The 20103-nt window shown below is 37.5% G+C and overlaps 4 protein-coding genes across 5 annotated transcripts; 2 read left to right on the top strand and 2 right to left on the bottom strand.

Annotated features, from left to right (window-relative positions):
• LOC18777666 (transcription factor MYB62) lies at window positions 716–2334 on the bottom strand. The gene is made up of 3 exons (XM_007209313.2): window positions 1967–2334; window positions 1743–1872; window positions 716–1660 (listed from the first exon to the last, which is right to left on the bottom strand). Exons 1-3 carry the CDS (start codon window positions 2121–2123, stop codon window positions 997–999), a joined length of 951 nt encoding a protein of 316 aa, XP_007209375.1. The 5' UTR covers window positions 2124–2334; the 3' UTR covers window positions 716–996.
• On the top strand, window positions 5754–7309 carry LOC18777136 (transcription factor BEE 1). Its single transcript, XM_007210795.2, has 6 exons — window positions 5754–6201; window positions 6288–6410; window positions 6552–6617; window positions 6708–6776; window positions 6868–6945; window positions 7037–7309. Exons 1-6 carry the CDS (start codon window positions 5782–5784, stop codon window positions 7133–7135), a joined length of 855 nt encoding a protein of 284 aa, XP_007210857.1. The 5' UTR covers window positions 5754–5781; the 3' UTR covers window positions 7136–7309.
• LOC18777578 lies at window positions 10546–16006 on the top strand. 2 transcript variants are annotated; one of them, XM_020564088.1, is made up of 10 exons: window positions 10546–10958; window positions 11384–11605; window positions 11823–12057; window positions 12467–12657; window positions 13249–13391; window positions 13552–13729; window positions 13883–14462; window positions 14695–14807; window positions 15127–15370; window positions 15553–16006. In XM_020564088.1, exons 2-10 carry the CDS (start codon window positions 11415–11417, stop codon window positions 15778–15780), a joined length of 2103 nt encoding a protein of 700 aa, XP_020419677.1. In that variant the 5' UTR covers window positions 10546–10958; window positions 11384–11414; the 3' UTR covers window positions 15781–16006. The 2 variants fall into 2 exon arrangements, with proteins under 2 accessions (XP_020419677.1, XP_020419678.1); XM_020564089.1 differs by having other exon boundaries at window positions 11369–11605; window positions 15553–15896.
• Window positions 16348–17949, bottom strand: LOC18777706 (VQ motif-containing protein 20). Its single transcript, XM_007210707.2, has one exon. The coding sequence runs from the start codon at window positions 17305–17307 to the stop codon at window positions 16594–16596; it is 714 nt and encodes a 237-aa protein (XP_007210769.1). The 5' UTR covers window positions 17308–17949; the 3' UTR covers window positions 16348–16593.

Genomic DNA, 20103 nt, shown 5'->3' with positions numbered 1-20103 from the left:
TTCAATCTATATATTAATTAAGAAGAAGAATCTGTCAATTCCATCATGGGTGGCTCTATCTAACTTCCATCTACAATTTGTGTGGATTGAGGCTGAATTGAATAGTGGAACTGAAAACCACCCAAATATGCAAATTGACAGAGTTTTGAGTAAGACAGCTTACATGATTAGTCAGAGTCAATGGTGAGTGAGAGAGGAAGAGCTAAGCTCACCTATCAACCACACGCTAAAGTTGCAGTCTTGATTCTTGATATATACAAATCTGCTATGGTTGGAAACCAAATCTGCTAAGTTCAATGTAAGTGCATCCCAGAGCATGTCTTTCTCAGAAATAGCAACTTTTTTTTCTTCATATTTTTAAATTCAATGTTCAGCAATTTTTTCAGTGCGTTCATAGTTGGTAGAGTCTTTATCTACAAGAGTCTAAAAGCATTATTGCAGTAAGAATTTGTTTCCTAAAATTGACTGGTCAAAGTTTCACCATCCCACTAATTGGGTAGGAGGGAAAACTTGAAACATGTTATGAGACTGAGACATCTGATACATTAAATATTGTTTCTCAGTACATCACAAGATTCTTCAGATAATTTTCACAGGGAAAACCAGCTTGGGCAGTTTTCTGATATCAATAGAATCATATATGGCATGAACACACAACACACATGCATGGCTAGACCTATCAAACTGATATGAAACTGCACTCATGGACACAAAATGGCATCAGAACCCTTAGTCTATTTGCATAAACGAAAGCTTAAATCAACAACTTACACTATTTTGAGTTTGGGTATAAAATTAACAAATGCTTTTCACTTTATGGATGATCTAGAAACTAATCTGTATAAAAAAAAAGTCATCAGTTGATTGAGGGTTGTCCTAAAAATAAGGTCCTCAATCTCTGTTTCTCTCTTTGAGTACAAAAAAAATAACCTCTGTTTCTCTCTCTTTTTTTTTTCCTTTTTCTTTTTGGTTCTTTCTTTGATGGTGGTGGGGGTGTTAGCTCCTACTTTGCCACAATTCGTCCATGCTCCACATGCCGCATGAAAAATCACTGTCAAGCCAGTTGCTTTCTGCTACATAGCAATCACCAGCAGAGTTTCCAGCAAACCCTTGTGCTGAAACAGACCCCTGCAGATTGAAGGCTTCTATGTCATAGCTATTGTCGTCAACACAAAAGCCGCCCTTTGCATTATCATTGTTAAGTATGGCATGAAAAGGACTAGGAGGGCATTCTGGAATTTGAGACATCTTTGGCATGTCTATTGGTTCTGAAGGCAAAATGCAGGAACTGGTGCAGAACACTGACTCTGCGTTCTGCTTTTGGATGCTATCCAAATTGTATATTGTTCCACTCATATTAAGAGCTCCCTGCCCAGGAATTTGTGGAGGTGATGCTGTTGCTGCTGTTAAATGCTGAGAAACATTGTCAAGAGGCTGCAAAGCCATCGGGTTTTGGATTAACATGGGGGAAGAAAACGATGATTCTCCTCCTATCTTCTGCAGCAATCTTGGCATCCAAAAGCACCTGATAATATTTTGGAATTCTGTGCTGTTGGTGTCAACTTTAAGATGCCGTGCTTGTTTCTGCACCCTTGTTCTCCAGTAGTTCTTGATTTCGTTGTCCGTTCTACCCGGTAAATACTGCGCAATTTTTGACCACCTGCAATCACAGAAATGAATGATAAGAGAGTTCTGCCAAGTTTGAATCAAATCTGCACAAAAAAGCACACAACACAACACACCTGTTGCCCCACTTTGAGTGGAGGTCAAGAATCAAGAGCTGTTCTTCTGGACTAAGATTTCCTCGCTTAACATCCGGTTTCAGATAATTCAACCATCTCAGTCTGCAACTCTTGCCAGTTCTCCTTAACCCTGCACCGCAAAAAATAAGAAGAAAAAGAAAAGATCAACAAAGGAAATAATCAGCTTGCAAAAGGGTTATGGATTATATTAAGTGATTGATTACCTGAACGTTTTGCTAGCAAATTCCATCGGCCTTCACCATGACGAGCTATGTATTGAATCAGAAGAGTGTCTTCTTCAAGAGTCCATGGCCCTCTCCTTAGCTCACTTTCATCCTCGCTGCAACTTGTGCTACTTAAGCTTTTAGTATTACTAGACATATCAGCTAGACTTAAAGCAAACACAGCCAAAGCTCTACCGACTAGCAGGGCTGCAGGGCAGTATATATATACCAAAATCTCTCCTTTTATTTTTATTTGACAGAAGAACAAAGAAATTGTATGCAAAGCCAAAAACTTTTCAAATAAGGTGACTTGTTGTAGAAGAACCACATTCTACATGCATGTAGGCTGTAGCTTCCACTGAGCTTCCATTCCCATTAGTCCATCGCTTAAATAAGAAAAAGAAAAGGGAATATTTTACCTTTTTACAGTGAAACGACAATGACCTTCGGAAGGAAACACTAATTAAAATTCTTGGTCAAGGTAAAACATGTTCAATTGTTCATAATTTCAAAACCGTTAATTTAAAATGGGTTGGATTAGATTATGGATTTGTTAAATAAATAAAAATTATAAAGAGACAAAACTCTGTGCTAGTGCCAGATAATGATGATAACACGATAAAAGCAAAATACAAACGAATTTTGGAAACTTTGATGGTGGGTGCAACGCATGTAACACTCCAAACAAAATGTCGACCTCTTCGATTTCCACACTTTTCATGATAAAATTAATAGACAGTCGTTTGCATATTGAAGGCCGATCAAACGTTTCTTTTGGTCATTAAGATAGGTACCTTGTACATCGTAAGCATATGTATGTCAGCAATAAAATTAAAAAGATTTATTTAGTACGGAGAAACACATGTTTATTTTCGTGGACGAGACAAGAACAAGAACAAGTCCAAGTTTCAACAAGGATGGAGAGACCAAACCACTCTGGAGACATGGTAGATTCTGGTTATGAAAATAAATATATCATTATATTTATATTTATGTTAAGAGGGACGTTGTTTAATTGGGTTGACACCAGCCAGCCACGTCTCTTAAACCCAAGCCCTTAGCTAGAGGAGCGTAGTAAGCTTGTCGTTTGTGCCCAGGATAAGATTTGATTAACGTTAATTATGTTATCTGAACTCAAACCCAAATGGGTTTGATGTCAATGTTTCTTTTTGTTGCGTTGTTATTAGTTAGGTCAAGAAAAGTGGGACATATTAAGATACAATATGTTGAATTGTTATTTAATTTAATAAATTCAATCTCAACACACTAAACGACGATCAGAATTCTTATCAATTTTAATTGAAATAATCGAGTCGAATACCACTCACCAAAGGTGTAATGTTTAGGGTTCAATCTCAAGAGATGGAATAATAAACATATATTTCGAGCATTTAATTAGATCATGTTCTTACTTTGACCATCTGCGTAGAGTTTCATTCGTTCACTCAATGGAATATCATGCAACCTACCTATAAACGCTATTAATAAGGCCAAAGCAAGAGGTGGAAAGAAAGGGATGAGTTGTCAACTTCTTGAAAACGAAAAGGTTCATATAATTCAAGGTTCATACAGTTTCTTGTTTCTAGATGATCCGCTGCACTGCAAAGCAAACGCTCAATATGAAACGTGCTTGACTGACCAAAATATTATGGTATTATTATATTACAGCACTTACAAGAGCTGAGCGTATTGGTGTTTGCTTGTTGAGGGGGCGGCATTTTAAAGCTTACTAGGAATCTTAGAACATGCCTTTTTCTCTTTTTCTCTTACTTGGTTGCTTGCCTGCTGTTGTGAAAAACAGTGGCATTTCCTATGTGGTTTCTGTTCCTCCACACACCATCAACATCGGAGACAGAGATATGAAAAGAGGTGATAAATTGAGAAAAGTTTGCAAAATTTGTTTCCAGTGCAGGCAGCTATATTTGACTATTAAAAGAAAAATATACTATTCTCTTATGTACTGTATATAAATGAGTATATGGTATGGTAGGCAACAGTGGCTCGTTTTTCTTGCACAGTACTTGATGTCTCTGTCAATTTTTCTTTAGCTTAAGCTATAAATTGAAGTACCTAAAAATGGGCTTATTAAGGAGAGAGATTTTCATGCAACGGGGATAGTAATTTTTGTTATTCCCGACCAATAGTGCAATCACACGAAGGATAACTTTTTTACATGTCATTGTATTATTGGTTGGAGATAGCAAAATAATGTTATTTAGAAAGTTGTTTCTGCTCATTAAAGCTGGTGCTTACTTGAAGACATATATCTTTTCGCTGATACATGTGTATTTCATATCACTTTGAAAACATAAGCAAACACAATTCATTTGATTGGTAACAGAGACAATCATAAAGTCCAAGTATCATTTTCAACAACAAAACTAGTATGACTTCAATCTTTTATTTGGAAATTATCAAAGACGTAAATCAAATCAAGGAAGAAAATGGACATGCTCCATTATTAAGAAATAGTAATTAACTTTGGTGGTATCCATTATTAAGAAAATGGATATGCTCTATTTCTTTTTTCAATATACCAATTGGAGGGATGACAAAATTCCCTAGCAGGAGCAGCCACCTACTTACTTGTTCTATCTGCAGAAGCTTCAACACCTGAACAGAAGGCTGCTTAATCATGTGGACATAAATTAATTACAATTTAATTTGGATAGCGAGAAAGAAAGAGATGATGATGTTGACCTCTATTTGATGGAGATAATGAAGCGTGATCAACGGTGACTGCTTCTGTTGCCAAGTCTGGATCTGCCAATGCCACATGATGGATGATGATTATACATCAGGAAAACAACAAATTTGATATCTGAATACACACGCAAACATATTAATAATTACATTTATGTACCTAGCAGGCTATCTGCATCTGCATCTGCATCTGCATGCAACATATTTTTCAGCAATATATTTTATCTGCACATGATTCACTACTTAATTCATATTCCTGCCTAACTTGCTTTCTCTTGTGCAAAATTGGTAATTATATAGTGACTGATTCCAGATTCAGCAAATTAACTCTTTATATCAAAAAGTTAACTACTTATAAACATGTTGGTGGCTAGCAATATACTGTTAACTTACAGGAGTTGTTTAGTTTGACCTTGTAACAGTGACCAGTCAGTAACCAAATCTTAAGATAACAAAAAAGAAGTCATTAGTGATTGCGACTCAGCAGCAATCAGTACTAGTAAGAGATTCAACAAATCAAGGCTAAACATAAACAAGTTTAGATGCAGAAAACAGAGCTGTAAACAGACACTTGTTTTTGAAAAGGACTCCAGTAGTAGTTTTTTGACTTTTCTTTGGGTTGCATGGCGCCTCCTCTGGCCCAAACAGAGCTGTAAACAGACACTTGTTGGACTTACCACATATCTAATTAAGATCCTCTAGCCCAAGAGAAGCCAAGCTTAGCTCTGTCTTCCTGTCACAAGATTATTCTGGGCTTTAATGTATTGTTCTATACATTCAAAAACCTATCAGCACAGATGCACCCAAAAGAAAAGCTTCAAACTCCTTCAAAACTTTTTCAATCCATTTCTTCTCTGGGCCTAGAGCTTACATGGACCCCTTTTCTTTTATTGGATTATATATCTCCTGAAATGGGGCCTACAAGGGAAGGCAGAGCTCTGCCACGTGCCCACCTCAAAATGCTTTCCTCCCTCACTCATTCATGTTCAGGTAAATTGTTTAATGAGGTTACATGCTCCCGGGTCCCTATAAATACTAGTTCCACACCCGCATTATCCAAAAACCCAATTAAGCTTGTAGCTAGCAGGGGACTGTGTAAAATACAAAACCCAATGGCTGAATTCACAGCAGATATGCAAAGCATTGCACCTTCACTTCCTTTCTTAGATATTGCCCCAAACACAAACATGGAACCAATAAACCAGTATACAGATCAATTTAACCCAACTGTCTTGGACTTTTATTCAAGCTTGAATTTCCAGACTTGTATGCCTTTCTCCAATGACAATTACTTCAGCTCTCAGGGACCTGAGTTCCAGGGAAACTTGGTTCAAAACTTTCCAAATTTTTTTGATCACGACAACAAGAGCAACCAGAATGATGAGGCTCCTGCTGTTCAGCACCTTGTAGGAGCTGGAGTTGGAAATGGATTCCAAGAAAGCAAGAAGAGAAGAGCAATGGATGATGTATCAGAGGGCAGCTCTGGAATCTCTACTCCCCCAGTTTCTGAAACTGGAGTTAAGAGGAAAAATGTAATCATTAAAATACTTTTTCTCTTATTTTGCCACTAAATTTATCATGTTATCTGAATGAGCTAATTTGGTCTGTGTATTTGCAGAGCTCAGGAAGAGGAAAGAGACTCAAAAAAAGCAACGAGAAAGAAGATGAGAAACCAAAGGACGTGGTTCATGTCAGAGCCAGAAGAGGCCAAGCCACTGATAGTCACAGTTTAGCAGAAAGGGTAAATTTGCATATGATTCTTTAATCCAAATGAATCCTTGTATTAATGACCTAGTTAGTTTTGCTAATTACATGTTCAGTTGTAATATATTATTTGTGTGAATATGGGGTTGATGGTTGCTGCTGCTTTATTCTCAATCAGGTTAGAAGAGGAAAGATCAATGAAAGACTCAGATGCTTGCAAAACATTGTCCCAGGATGCTCTAAGGTAACTTTGATATTTCTCAGTAATCTTTATGTCTTAACTTAAAAAAATCTAGAGTCTATTAGAATTTTGAACGCATTGATGTGATTACAGACAATGGGAATGGCGGTAATGTTGGACGAAATAATTAATTATGTCCAGTCCTTGCAGAACCAAGTCGAGGTTAGTTTGACAATTAAGGACCAAATTCTTGTTCTTGTTCTTGTTTTTGTTCTTCTCAAGCAACTAATCTTTAGTTTCCCTTTGAATGCAGTTCCTATCCATGAAGCTAACTGCAGCAAGCTCTTTCTACGACTTCAACTCGGAGACAGATGACATGGAAACAATGCAGGTACTGCAATTCCTTTGAAATTCAAACACTAATAATATGTTGGTTGTGTATGTTGCATGATAATGGAATGTTTTTATTTTTCATGTTGCAGAGTGCAAAGGTTTACGAGGCAGCAGAGTTGGAGAGAATGAAAAGAGAAGGATATGGAGGATATGGTAGCTTCCACTCAACTTGGCCCCTCAACACGTGAAGATGCTCCGTGTCCTAATATTTGCATCGCATTGCAGCATGTTATTCATTTTTAAAATCCAATTTGTCCCCACTTCATGCTATTGCTATGTCTGGCGCAAGTGGTGGAAAACCAAAACTTGTAACACCCTCACTCATGTGGGCAAATTTATCAACATTAATATACAGTCAAAATTTTCTCCCCTAATTGTGGTTCTATAACTATAATCAGTAATTAACTTTGCAGACAATGCATAAATTAGCAAATCCAATTATCTAAATCAGATAGATCAAAAGACATATAAAATCAAGTTGATGTAAATGGAGTAAATATCATTTACTTCAATGGGCAAACATAATTCAGCTTGGGCCACATTTATGTAGAACTAAAAAAAAGGTTATCAGTCGAGCGGGGTTACCACTAGAGGTGGTTGCGGTTTGGTTACAGCAACTTTTCAATGAAATCGTGAATCGACCGACATATTACGATATATCACAATTGTTGGTATAGGGAACAACATAACATTACCGAATTTTTTATCAGCAAAAAAAAAAAAAGGACATTCATGCTTAAAAATATTGCTGAAATAAGAACTTTCTATTTTTAAAAATAAAAAATATATATTCTTTAACTTATATACAGAGAGAATGAACTTTATTATTAAAAATAAACCAATACAATCAACAATACTGCTAAAGCACAATTAATCAACTAAATAGTTGATTGCAAGTTTGAGATTATCTCGACTAACCCACTAATAACAACACTAATTATATGCCTATTCTGTTTTTTAATGAAAGCTTCTTTGTCCAAAAAAAAAAAAAGTTCCTATTAGATAAAAGTTTAATTATTTACTAATTAAGTTATATTAATTCACAAAGGCTAATATTTTTTTAAAAAACAATAGAGGGACTTCAAAAGATTGGCGGAGAATACACTTCATTATTAATACATTCAAAGCTTAGGTGAGTCCCACAGACAGGAAGAAGATGAGGGGGAGAGAGAGGGAGGAAGAATAAAATAAAAAAAAATAAAAAAAGAAGAGAGAAAGATTCATCTAAATGATGAAGTCCTAGCCTCTATTAGTTAATATAAAATAATTATAAGTATTTATTTTAATAATTAATTAAATTATATTGCGGTTTGTGGTATACCACATTATTTGGATATGCGAAACCACAACCGTAACCGCATACTGCGGTCGATTCTATAAACCGTATATTGCGATCAGTTTTCGTGATAGGTCGGTTTAGATGTGGTAAAACCTCGATTGGTATTTGCGGTTTTTGGTCTAAAATGTGAGCCCTAGTTACCACAGTGGTTGTGGCCCTCCCCCTTCCTCCTAGCTTGGCACCTAGGTTTCTTTCCTCCCAATGTAACCCAAAAAACAAAAAGGGTTATCAGTCTGCAGGTAAATAAGTTGAACAGCCCCTTTGTCTGAAACCAGATTGAGTCATAAACTATATAAGTGGTGGATAAGCAGTAAGTTGTCAACTTGATGATTAGTAATAGCGAGTACATGTTGTCTAATGTGTGAACGACATTATTGGCATCAACTTGTAAGTTGTGTATATAAGATCATGGGAAATTTGGAAAACTGAGACACATATATCTTCTGTCTGGTAAAACATTGGAAGTAATTCACTGGCACTTAATGGTTTGAATACGACCCATGAACCAAATTCGCTTTTGTAGTAAGCAGAGACAGATGGCCAAAGTTTCAGAGACTTGAAAGGGACACCTGACAAGCAAAGCAACTTCTTGACTTGAATCCATCATCCAGGGGGGGTAAGAAGCTGTTGATCCCACAAATAGATGGATACATGAAATCTGATGGAGGTTGCCAATTCATGTGGTGAATGATTAGGGGGAGAGAGAAGATAGACAGGATAGTTTTTTTCTTTTGTCTTCAAGTTTGTTGTGAGAGGAAGGAAAGGTGTAGATGCATTGCATCCATGAAACTTGGAGGGGCAGAGGACAGCTAGAATGGGCCAGAGCATGGGCAATGTGGGTTCTCCCAGCTTCTCAAAATGATAAGGGCTTTTGAACCTCCTCCATCGAAAACCACTTTCAATTTGTTTCTCTTCTTCATATCCCACTCAAAAACTCAATCTTTCTTCTTTTCTTTGACCCCCCCTTTTGACCAGGTATATGCTTTGTCTTTTGGAGCATATGCATGAACAAAGAGGAGGAAGATGACTCAAGGGTCCCATGGTATATAGTTAATGGATAGTGCCAAAATATTCCCAACTTGGATTGGATTGAGTAGATCAGATATTAGGTGTAGTTGGGAAAGTAGTAACAACTTATATGGGCAAGTTCAAGGACCCTAGAACAAATACAACTTTGGAATTGGAAGTGGAAGATGTTAGCTTCTCCAAAATGTTAAATCATTGTACCACCCACTAACTACTACATGGCAAAACTAAAAATAAGAATAAGAATAAGAAAAAGAAACCTAAACCTCCCTCTAGTGTTTAGTGTGTGCATGCATGCATCTCATAGAGTCATGATAACACCTGCACTGCATAGAGTCGTCAATGTAATTGGATTCACCACTACCACTCTAATCTAAAATAAATGGTGATGGTTAAGCTAAAACTAAACATACCCCATAATTAATCATTACTTTAATTAGTACCTCTGCATGCAGGGCAGCATTGGCTAGGGAAACATGTTGGACTGTTTGTATTTGTTTATGCAGAAGAGACTGCAGCAAGAATCCCTAGAATTGTTTTAGTTTCTGTCAGCCCAGTTGCGACACATGGATGGATGGATTTGGTTCTTGTGGAAATGTAGAAATGGGAGGCCATGCGGGCTTTCTTATTTTTCTTCACAAATGGGCTCTAATTGAAACACTACATATTCAACCGAGGTGGGCTTTTAGTTCCTCACATCTCTCCGACAAAACGAACATGAGAAAAAAAAACAAAAGGCCACCTTTTGTTTTTTTGAAGCAAGAGGATGGCTGCTGTTAAAAGAATTTCCGAATCTGAGCTAAACAAGTTGATGAAGATATGAAGAAAGATTATGTGATGATGAACAGAAACTCTCATATAATGAGGATAATATTATTTTATTATTTTTAATTAATAACATAATAACATATAAATATCATTATTTTATTATTCTCGACTAACAACATAATAACGTATGTCGATGATTGTAAAATAATGCTACTACCATTACAAGTAAGTTTTTTTTGGGAGTGATGAAGATCAGATCAAGCCCAAAAAATAGAAAGAAAATGATGATCAGACCAATAATGATGTGATGTAAATGGTGGCATTGTGTACTGTTTTGATTCCATCACTGTGCCACGTGGCAAATATTTGGAATGACACTTGGCGATGTCGATTTTGGTTTGATCGTATGACAATATCGACTGCCGTAACGCATGATTCATGTCCGTGTATTAGAAAAAGAAGAAATTATTTTACTGAACCTATTGAAGTATCCACTGCACCTTAGCTCATTCGATCATAACCCGCTACCGCTTTCTCAACGAAGAAAGCTTGAGATGACGAAAACTCCTTTGTCACTGTTGCCGCGAATTCTATTCTTATCCAAGAATCAGAGTTTTCCTTCATGTATAGTGATATAATAAACCCCAAACCACGACAGAATAGTGATGCACCTTCTACGTGGCTGCTCGGACCGACTCTTCTTTGCTTTAGCAGCACATGTTCTTGTTGTTCTGTTAATTTCGGAAATTGGTGAAGTGGGCTCGTAGATGCTGGTCCAGAACGTGTGGTTTTTGTGAAATGTTGCAGAAATTTGGAGAATTTTATTCTCAAAAGCTGAGATTGCTGAGAAAGGGGCGGGCTTGAAAGTGCATTTTGTGGTAAGTGTATTATATTTTGGCTGGTAGTAGTTGTTGGGTTTTTCGACCAAAAAAGTAGTTGTTGGGTTTAGGTTGTTGCTGAAATTTGATTATTGGGGTTGATTGATTTTGGTCTTGTGGTAAGTAATCTAGAATCGGTCTGTGGCAAGTTAAAGATATTGGTAATGTTATTGCTGAAATTTGGTTGTTGGGATTTCGAATAGCAAGTGATTTTGCTGATTAATCTGGTTGTTTATGTGAACTTGCTGGCTCGGTAGATGTTGTAGTTTCTGAAATTTGTTATCAACTTATGATAAGTGAGATCATAATATTGAAAGGCTAAACTTTACTGACTACTATGAAAAGTAATTCAGAGATTGAAGGGCTAAATTGCGTTCTGTTAAATTTAAGAACTTTGACATATATGATAGTGTGTTCCTTTACAGTTTAAATACATAGTGAGGGGGAAAACTAGGGATGGCCATGGCAAGCAAAACCAGAAATATGCTCGAGAATCTTGTAAGAGAAGGATCCTTTAAATGGTTGCTTGGAAATCGAAGCCCTTTTGATGAAGAATTGGAGGAGATGGAAAGGTCTCCCTCAGCCCAGACCAATTGGGTACCAGAGCTATCTCCTATTGCAAACATAGTTGTCCGTAGATGCTCAAAGTAAGTTTGCAGCTGTGCACCTTATACTCTTTTTAACTCTTACAATATCGCAGTAAAAGTGGATGAAATTTGTGCAAGTTATGTTCTTGGTTCCATTAGAACCTTGTTGTTCATTGTTGAGTGCTTCATATGAATATCAGGCTTCATAGCTTACTTGCAAAATATGGTCACTAGTTTCAAGAAATGATTTGCCAATAATAACAAATAAATTATGCAGAATCCTTGGTGTTCCTACAACTGAGCTTCGTGAAGGCTTCAATTCAGAGGCTTCTGAATCTATAAAGCTTCCACTGTGCTATGCAAAAAACTTTTTGGAATATTGCTGCTTTCGAGCACTTGCTCTGTCAACTCAAGTAACAGGTCATCTGGCTGATAGAAAGTTTCGACGCCTGACTTATGACATGATGCTAGCTTGGGAGGCTCCAGCTGCAACAAGCCAAGCTATACTAACAGTAAGTTTTAATTGTTTGTGAGTTTTGCTGTTTCCTTTTTCTTAGAAGCTTATATCTTATATGGTTGATATTTTGATATTTAAATCCTGATATATATTGTAAATTGTTGAAATCATAAGTTAGAAAAATCTCATGTTACCCTACCTTATTGCAATTTTCATTAGAAATTTTTTTCCCAGTGCTTGGAGATGTCTATGCCCATTGTTACTTGCATTGCTTACTAAACACTTAAGTAGGTTAAGTTCCTTAGTGTGCATATCAGTGATATCACTATATATACATCTCTGATCTTTGTCATATTCTTTTTAATAAGAAGTGTTTTGACTGTTTGGGTAAATAATAGTTTAGTGTTCAAGGGATTATTTAGCACTCTGGTTTATTTTAATTTTAATGTCTATGTGTCCATTAGGGGCCCACGGCTTTTGTGCAGTTAGATGAGGATTTATCAGTTGGGGTAGAGGCTTTCTCTAGAATAGCTTCGGCAGTTCCTACTATTGCAAACGTCATTATCAGTGAGAACATATTTGAGGTGCTTACAGCATCAACTGGTGGAAGGCTTCAATTCTCCACATATGACAAGTACCTAAGTGGACTAGAAAGGTACACACTCTCCATTTGAGTTTTCATTTTTCTCCCTCTTTCCCCCTTTAACTTGCCGTTTTCCCTTTTTATTTTTTATTTTCTTTTGGGTATACCTGTATGCTTCTCCAGGGGCCTTAAGGGTTGAGGGGAGGGAGGGAGAGGAAGGTGGAGGTTGCTATTATCCTTTTCATTTTTCTGAATTTTAGGAATCAACTTTCTCTCTGAACTGCTGACATAAGCTATTGTTTAGATGGAAAGCCTCTTTTGTTTGGTGGTGTGCACATACACACATGCACACAGGATAGGCAGCTAGAACTTTATAGATAAAAAGAACAGAAATACGAAAGGAGATAAGCAATCCACCAAGGCAACGTATTCAATATTCTATTATAGCTGCACTGGCAGAGAGTTGGGGTCATTCTCAAGTGGATGTTAATTGAAATGGTCTTATGATAACCAAGAATGCATACTTTGGTTAGTTGATGGAATTCAAATTCCACAAGGGATTTGCTAAAGTTCAAGTTTATGGGATTTCTGGAAGCATGTTTCTTGTACCCTGTACCAGACGTTCATATCTAGTTCTACGATTTTGAAATTTTTCTCATACAGAGCAATAAGGAAAATGAGGACCCAATCAGAGTCATCACTTCTTTCTGCCATGCGATCACCAAGAGGAGAGAAGATTCTGGAAGTGGATGGAACAGTCACTACCCAACCAGTTCTTGAGCATGTAGGAATTTCTACATGGCCTGGTAGGTTGGGGACTGTTAAATCATTTAAATACCTAATATCAAATCCATGTCATTTCTTCTTATGGCATTTACTACACATGAAGATAAGTAATTCCAAATTAACTGTGTTTTTATAATCCAGTATTTAGCCATTTTTTTAATGTTTATCATTTGTGAGCAGGAAGGTTAATTCTGACAGACCATGCGTTTTACTTCGAGGCTCTACGTGTTGTATCTTATGACAAGGCAAAACGATATGATCTATCAGATGACCTAAAACAGGTTGTGAAACCTGAGTTGACTGGCCCATGGGGTACTAGACTTTTTGACAAGGCAGTCTTTTATAAATCAATTTCATTGTAAGTTATGCATTACTTATTTGTTTTGGCGAGATTTGTTTTTTATATACTTATTATTGTTTTAGTATCTAAACTTGTTCTGTGATCTAGCCATTAAAGAAAGTCTTCTTATTAGAACTTGATTATCAACTTTCCGTAGTGTTTCTTCTGTAGATCAGAACCAGCTGTAATTGAGTTTCCTGAGCTGAAGGGGCATACTCGTCGTGATTATTGGCTAGCAATCATAAGAGAGATTTTATATGTTCATAGATTTATAAATAATTTCCAGATCAAGGGGGTTAAACGGGATGAAGCTCTTTCAAAGGCTGTGCTTGGGATTCTGCGACTACAGGCCATTCAAGAAATTTGTTCTGCAAATCCTTTACGCTACGAGGCTCTTTTAATGTTCAATCTTTGTGATCAATTACCAGGTGGAGATTTGATACTTGAAACCCTTGCAGATATGTCAACTGTAAGGGAATTAGATAGGTCTAGCTATTCTAAGCCTGGAGGTGGAATGTATTCAATCTCAGCCTTGGATATGATTTCTAACTTGGGCTTTGCATTTGGAACAAGTTCTAATAATTCTGTTGAGGCTGGGCTTGCCGTGGGTGAGATAACTGTGGGAGAAGTTACTCTGCTGGAAAGAGCAGTTAAGGAATCTAAAAACAACTATGAAAAAGTGGCGCAAGCACAAGCAACAGTAGATGGAGTCAAAGTGGAAGGCATCGATACAAATTTTGCAGTGATGAAGGTATTTGGTTATATGTTTGATTAGTGATCCTAATTAGTGGACAGAAGACGCCATAGAATCTCTCATATCATTCCCTTTGAGGCATTGTTTGCCATTAGTCCTTTAATTTTTACTGTAAATAACCACTTGATGCTTATCACATGCCCTTGGGCGATGAATCTGAATCTACTGCACTCTTCTCTCACCTAGCTTATGAGTTGCTCCATTTTCTAAATCTATTGAGTACTTGCAGGAGTTACTGTTTCCATTTATGGAACTGGGGAAGTGCCTTCTTTCTTTAGCATTCTGGGAGGATCCAATGAAGTCTTTGGTTTTCTGTGGTGTTTTCACTTACATCATTTGCAGGTAAACCGCCAGTTAAAATTTCACTTTCTTGCTTTACTCAATAATCTTTATCCAGACTTATGCAGGAGCTCGGGGGGCAACATAATTTCGGGTTATAGAAAACAACCCCTAGAAATGCATTCTGTAAAATATGTTACTAAATTTCTTAAAAACTCTATGGGATGGGAGAGAAATGTGGCCGGGAGAAAGCGGGGTAGCTAGAGAAGAAAGAGACTATGGACAATGGGGTTTCTTAGGGTTTTGATGCTCTTGTGTTTCTTTCCACACAGCACACTGGTAGGCTTCTTTTCCTGTAGGCTTACAAAGGTGTGTATTTCAGGGGATGGCTGAGCTATGCCTTTGCACTTATGCTTGTCTTTATTGCGGTCTTCATGGTCCTCACCCGATATTTTAGCCAAGGGAAGTCTATTCATGAGGTTAAGGTGTTAGCACCTCCGGCAATGAATACAATGGAACAGCTTTTGGCTGTTCAGAATGCAATTTCCCAAGCTGAAGGGATCATCCAGGATGGGAATGTTGTTCTTCTCAAGATACGCGCCTTGCTACTGTCCCTTTTTCCTCAGGTTCCTCTCTCTTTTTGTCCTTGCTTTTTTCCTCCACCATTCTACTATGGCTAATATATTTACTATAAACACATCGACTTTGGTTAGTATCATTATGTATGCTCGTAGTAAATTCTATTGCTATATTTGACTTTTTGGTAAAGTGCTCATACTTGGTTGGGTTTTTGTGTGATGGTGATCAGGCAAGCGAAAAATTTGCGGTAGCTCTTGTAGTTGCAGCTTTGACTCTGGCCTTCATGCCCAGTAGATATGTTTTTCTATTAATGTTTTTGGAGATGTTCACGAGGTATTCGCCTATGAGAAGAGCTAGCACGGAGAGATGGATGAGAAGATTGCGAGAGTGGTGGTTCAGCATACCGGCGGCTCCCGTTATACTTGAAAGAGAAAAGGAAGAGAAAAAGAAGAAATGATGCTGTAATTATTTGTATTGTATGTTTATGTAACGGTTTCTGTGTCACATAGAGAGTAGTGAGTGTATATCTTAACAAGGAAGGAAGTCGAAATAAACTCATGAAAATTAAGAAAAGTGGAAAAAAATAAAAAGGTTTGGTTTGTATCCCTGCTGTTCTGTATAAAGTTGTTAATAATTAGAATCCTGATCAGAAAATGCAAATGTGGGTTAACTTATCTCTTCTGTCCATTTTATACTTAATTTTAATTAGGATCTGCTTCAACTCCGGCTTTCTCGGTATGCAACTGGGAAGGAAGGATAAATCGTAGAGCTGCTGCTGCAACTGTTCAATAATCTAACAAATTCTCCATCTTTGCCTGTTTCGTAAATGTCTATAATGTAAATCAATCCATCCATTTCATTTGCATAAACAGAAATCCAAAAGGGAAGAATGAAGCAAGAGAGAGGAACCAAAATTTTGTATAGCTTAGCTATTTATATATATATATATATATATATATATATATATATATTAGATTAAGATATAAACACGGTACTTATGAAGTGATAGGAACAATCAAACGCTAACTCAAATTTCAACAGTGTTTTGACAATATTCATCACAGAAGAAAGGTTCTACCCCAGAAAATTAGAACTTTTATTGGCAGCTGACATGACAGGCACCCATATTTATAAATAAATAAAAACCAAAACCAATAATCAAACATTAATTCTAAACAAAAAGAGTGAAAATCCTTCCCTTAATTGGTCACGTACGTAGGCCTCCTCCTCATGGATCGTCATGGATCGTGGATAATGATGATGATGATGATCATATTGTAAAAAGGTGGTTGATGGGATTGGAGCTAAAGAAATCGGCGGCGTTGGGGGTAAAAACCGGAATCCCTCCGATATAAGGATTGGGCGGCACAAAGCATGAATTCATCTGAACATGCCCATCCCCTCCTCCTCCTACGCCTACGCTGACCCCTAGATTAATATTACTATTAATAATATTTGTGCTGCTGCAATTCTCCTCCGCCGTGATCACCGACGACGAGTCGTTATCCTCGTTTCTCATCACAACATTGGCGCCCTTACCACTCATCATCTCCTCCTCCAACAAACCCTCCCCCCTCTCGGCTTTCGTCGTCCGCTGCGGCTGCTGCTGCTGCTGCGGGGGCGCCACTTGTGCATCTTCGTCGAAGCGCGAGAGGCCCGTGAGTTTCTGCACCAACGCCATGAAATCCCGCGGATGCGTGTGTATGATCTTGGGCGAATGCGTGTAGATAATGACCGGGTGGCGCTGCTGCTGCTGCGGCGGCGGCCTCGCACAAGCAGATCCCGCCACGGCGTTCACTAGCGATGACGTGGACGAGGAGGCGGACGAGGACGGGGAGGAAGAGGAGGAGGAGGGCGATTTCTTGATGAAATGGGAGTCCTTGTTGATCTTCAATGAGGGAGGCGGATACAAACCATTATTATTATTGTTATTGTTGTTGATGATCACGTTGACGTCCCTTTTGTTGGTTGCATGTGGGCTCATTGTAAATATATCAAAACTATGAATTTGGCACTTGGGGGGACACTTTTTTTTAGCGCAAGCAAAGCAAAGCGCATGCAAGGGCCTCTCAAAAGTACAAGAAATCAGATGAGGGTGAAATATATATAGGCATGGGAATTTGGAAAATAAAGGAAACGTACGTGTGCTCAAGAGGGTGATGAAGCCTTGCTCCTATTTAGGTGGGATTGGTTGAAACAAATTTAGAGGGTAGAATTTTGGGAAGGAAGCTCCGTACTCAAATCAAATGTATCGTGATCATGAATCGAGTGCGGGCGTGCCTATGATTGGATGAGTGGAATTGGCTCTCGTGTTTTGCCATATGTGTGTTTGGATGGATCGATATATGTATTTAAAATGTGTGTGCTGGTGGTTTCCGACATTGTGGGATTGGGCCAATTGAGGTGTGACAGATGGGATGACCGTTGAGATATGTATGGGATGGGAGGTGAGGTGTTGGAATCTGAGGGCTTATCGGTGGAGCAGTTGGGAGTTTTTTTTTTTTTTTTTTTTTCCCGAGTTCATCTTCTAGGAAGCTGGGGGCAAAGACAAAGCAGCAAGATGTTCTCGTGTTTCTTAGGTAGCTCTCTGCCTCTTTCTCTTTACGAGTTGCATCCATTTACACGCTTTCCATGCATTCAAATCTCATCTCCCACTTGGACTTTCAACCCAGAAAGAAAAAGAAAAAAAACAGAAGGCTTGGACTCTCCAAGAGCAAAAGCTAGAGGAGAACTTCTAAAATTGGTTATGGTGCCAATTAGCAGGTGGTTTCAATTTTCTTAGTTAATTAGCAAATGCGTGAAAAAGAGAACAAAATACAATTGCCATCTATTTCCTTCCTGTGCAACTACTCCTAGAAAAAGACTGCTTAATTAAAGCTTTTGGTGTCCAAATGATTGGCTAATTGTTCGACCAAAACACAGTTGTGTCCCTAACTAGCCAGCTAGCTACACAGCACAGGATTATAAGTCAATCCTCTCTCACCCGAACCCAATGTCAACCGCATTACCTAGCTACCTCATTTCTTCTGCCACTAGCTCCAAGTGGTATGCCGTCTATCCCATTGGGCCTAAGGCAATGACTTTAAACAGTGATTCTTTGTGAAAACAGGGCTGCACGCATGGGAATGGGATGGGCTAGGCAGCTCGATCTGCGGCATTAATGAAATTCCTGCTGGTGTTCACATTATTTCATATGCTCACGTAAGTTGTCTGTGGTTTTATAAATGAATTATTCTTCTCAAAAAGTACTCAGTTAACTACGTTTACAAGGAGAAGGAATATAACTGACACATATCCGAAATGAAGCTAGTGCCAAGCTGTAGTCCATAAAGTCACATAGTTGATTGAGTCCTTGATATATATAGCTGGTCCCCGGCCGGGAAGAAACCGAAGAACATGTCATGATTAATACATATGCGGTCCACCCACCAAGAACTCATAATCTGTGCCCTCCTTCATGAGCTATATAGCTTTTCTTAAACATATATACTTTTCTCTTCACATTTGATCGAAACAGACAGCACGCAGGTTGAGAGAGTGACGCGCAGGAAGGAGCTCGAGCTTTTGCATTTAGATTTCGTGTATTTATCCGTATTTAATTTAATCTCATCATCACAGTAATCTAATAATTCAATAAACTCATCTATGATCTTCTAGTGCTGATTAAACATCAGTCAATTCAAAAGATGAGTGGGGAATATCTCATCTCATCGTCCCCCACAGTGATGATTTCATTCATATAGGATACAGCTAGCTAGCTAGTGCTGATAAAACATCTGTCAATTTAAAAGATGGGTGGGAAATAATATCTCATCTCATCATCCCCCACAGTGACGATCGAACCGTAAACTTGATGATCTCATGATTATGACGATGTAATTTTTTATTTATTCTTTTTAGTGTGCCTGATTTGACTCGTATTTGAATTGAATGAAAGAGCTTAATCCATCACCAGAATGAGAGACATAAAGTTGGAATGATACCCGTACTCCACTCCCTTATGTTCACACATTGAAATTGGATAGATCATTGTTAATTATTGTCATTATGAGTCTGTGACATGTGCTTCTAGAGAACTCTTAAAAAATAAAAGTCTAGGTCTTGGCTGTGTCTGGTATTTAATTAAAAAGTTTATTTCTAATAAATATTGTATCATCCTTGTAAAGTATATGTGAATGTATTGCATGATCAATCACTTTCTCTAATCTAGTCTTGACCCATAGAATAAATAAAATTACAAATAAAGTCACTTTATTGCAAAGGAGGTGAGGATAATAAGGATGGGTTTAAACATCTCCTTTTTTTTTTGTTGCCAAAATTAAGAAGAAAGAGGGGGGGAAAATTCACACACATTACCAATCCAACTAACACCCTTTTGACATGTTTAAATGTATCCTTATCATCGCTTTCAACGAGTAATCATTCTAAATTTCTCAAAAAATACATGATGTGCCATTTTTAAGCGGTATATGCATATTCTTGATTGTTGCAACTTATAATCATTTTGTATATTATGTTTGCAATTTATTCAATTGCCATCTTTATATTCTTTTATATTCATTCTCAATTGTAATGGATATACGCCTCATTTTTTAAAATATTTTGTTTTCTATAAAGTTTCATTTCTTTTGATACAAGCAATATTCTATTTTAATTTAATTCAAATTATGAGAAGAGAAATTTAAACTCGAATGTAGAATGAGGATTACATTCACTTTAATTAATTTAACTAAGCACATATATATGCAGAATATAATTGAAGGTTGACGCTAACTTAATT

Source organism: Prunus persica, chromosome G5, assembly GCF_000346465.2.
Source record: "Prunus persica cultivar Lovell chromosome G5, Prunus_persica_NCBIv2, whole genome shotgun sequence".
NCBI lineage: Eukaryota > Viridiplantae > Streptophyta > Magnoliopsida > Rosales > Rosaceae > Prunus > Prunus persica.
The sequence above is the reverse complement of the archived record's forward strand: the minus strand, read 5'-3'. Positions and strand labels throughout refer to the sequence as shown.

Excerpts from the sequence above, each read along its gene's own strand:
- LOC18777666 (XM_007209313.2), bottom strand. The coding sequence starts at position 2,123 with ATGTCTAGTAATACTAAAAGCTTAAGTAGCACAAGTTGCAGCGAGGAT. Across the intron at positions 1,873-1,966 it reads TTTGCTAGCAAAACGTTCAG|GGTTAAGGAGAACTGGCAAG; the intron begins GTAATCAATCAC and ends TTTGCGGTGCAG. Across the intron at positions 1,661-1,742 it reads CACTCAAAGTGGGGCAACAG|GTGGTCAAAAATTGCGCAGT; the intron begins GTGTGTTGTGTT and ends CTGTGATTGCAG.
- LOC18777136 (XM_007210795.2), top strand. The coding sequence starts at position 5,782 with ATGGCTGAATTCACAGCAGATATGCAAAGCATTGCACCTTCACTTCCT. Across the intron at positions 6,202-6,287 it reads CTGGAGTTAAGAGGAAAAAT|AGCTCAGGAAGAGGAAAGAG; the intron begins GTAATCATTAAA and ends GTGTATTTGCAG. Across the intron at positions 6,777-6,867 it reads CCTTGCAGAACCAAGTCGAG|TTCCTATCCATGAAGCTAAC; the intron begins GTTAGTTTGACA and ends CTTTGAATGCAG.
- LOC18777578 (XM_020564088.1), top strand. The coding sequence starts at position 11,415 with ATGGCCATGGCAAGCAAAACCAGAAATATGCTCGAGAATCTTGTAAGA. Across the intron at positions 13,392-13,551 it reads AGGAATTTCTACATGGCCTG|GAAGGTTAATTCTGACAGAC; the intron begins GTAGGTTGGGGA and ends ATTTGTGAGCAG. Across the intron at positions 13,730-13,882 it reads TTTTATAAATCAATTTCATT|ATCAGAACCAGCTGTAATTG; the intron begins GTAAGTTATGCA and ends TTTCTTCTGTAG.
- LOC18777706 (XM_007210707.2), bottom strand. The coding sequence starts at position 17,307 with ATGAGCCCACATGCAACCAACAAAAGGGACGTCAACGTGATCATCAAC.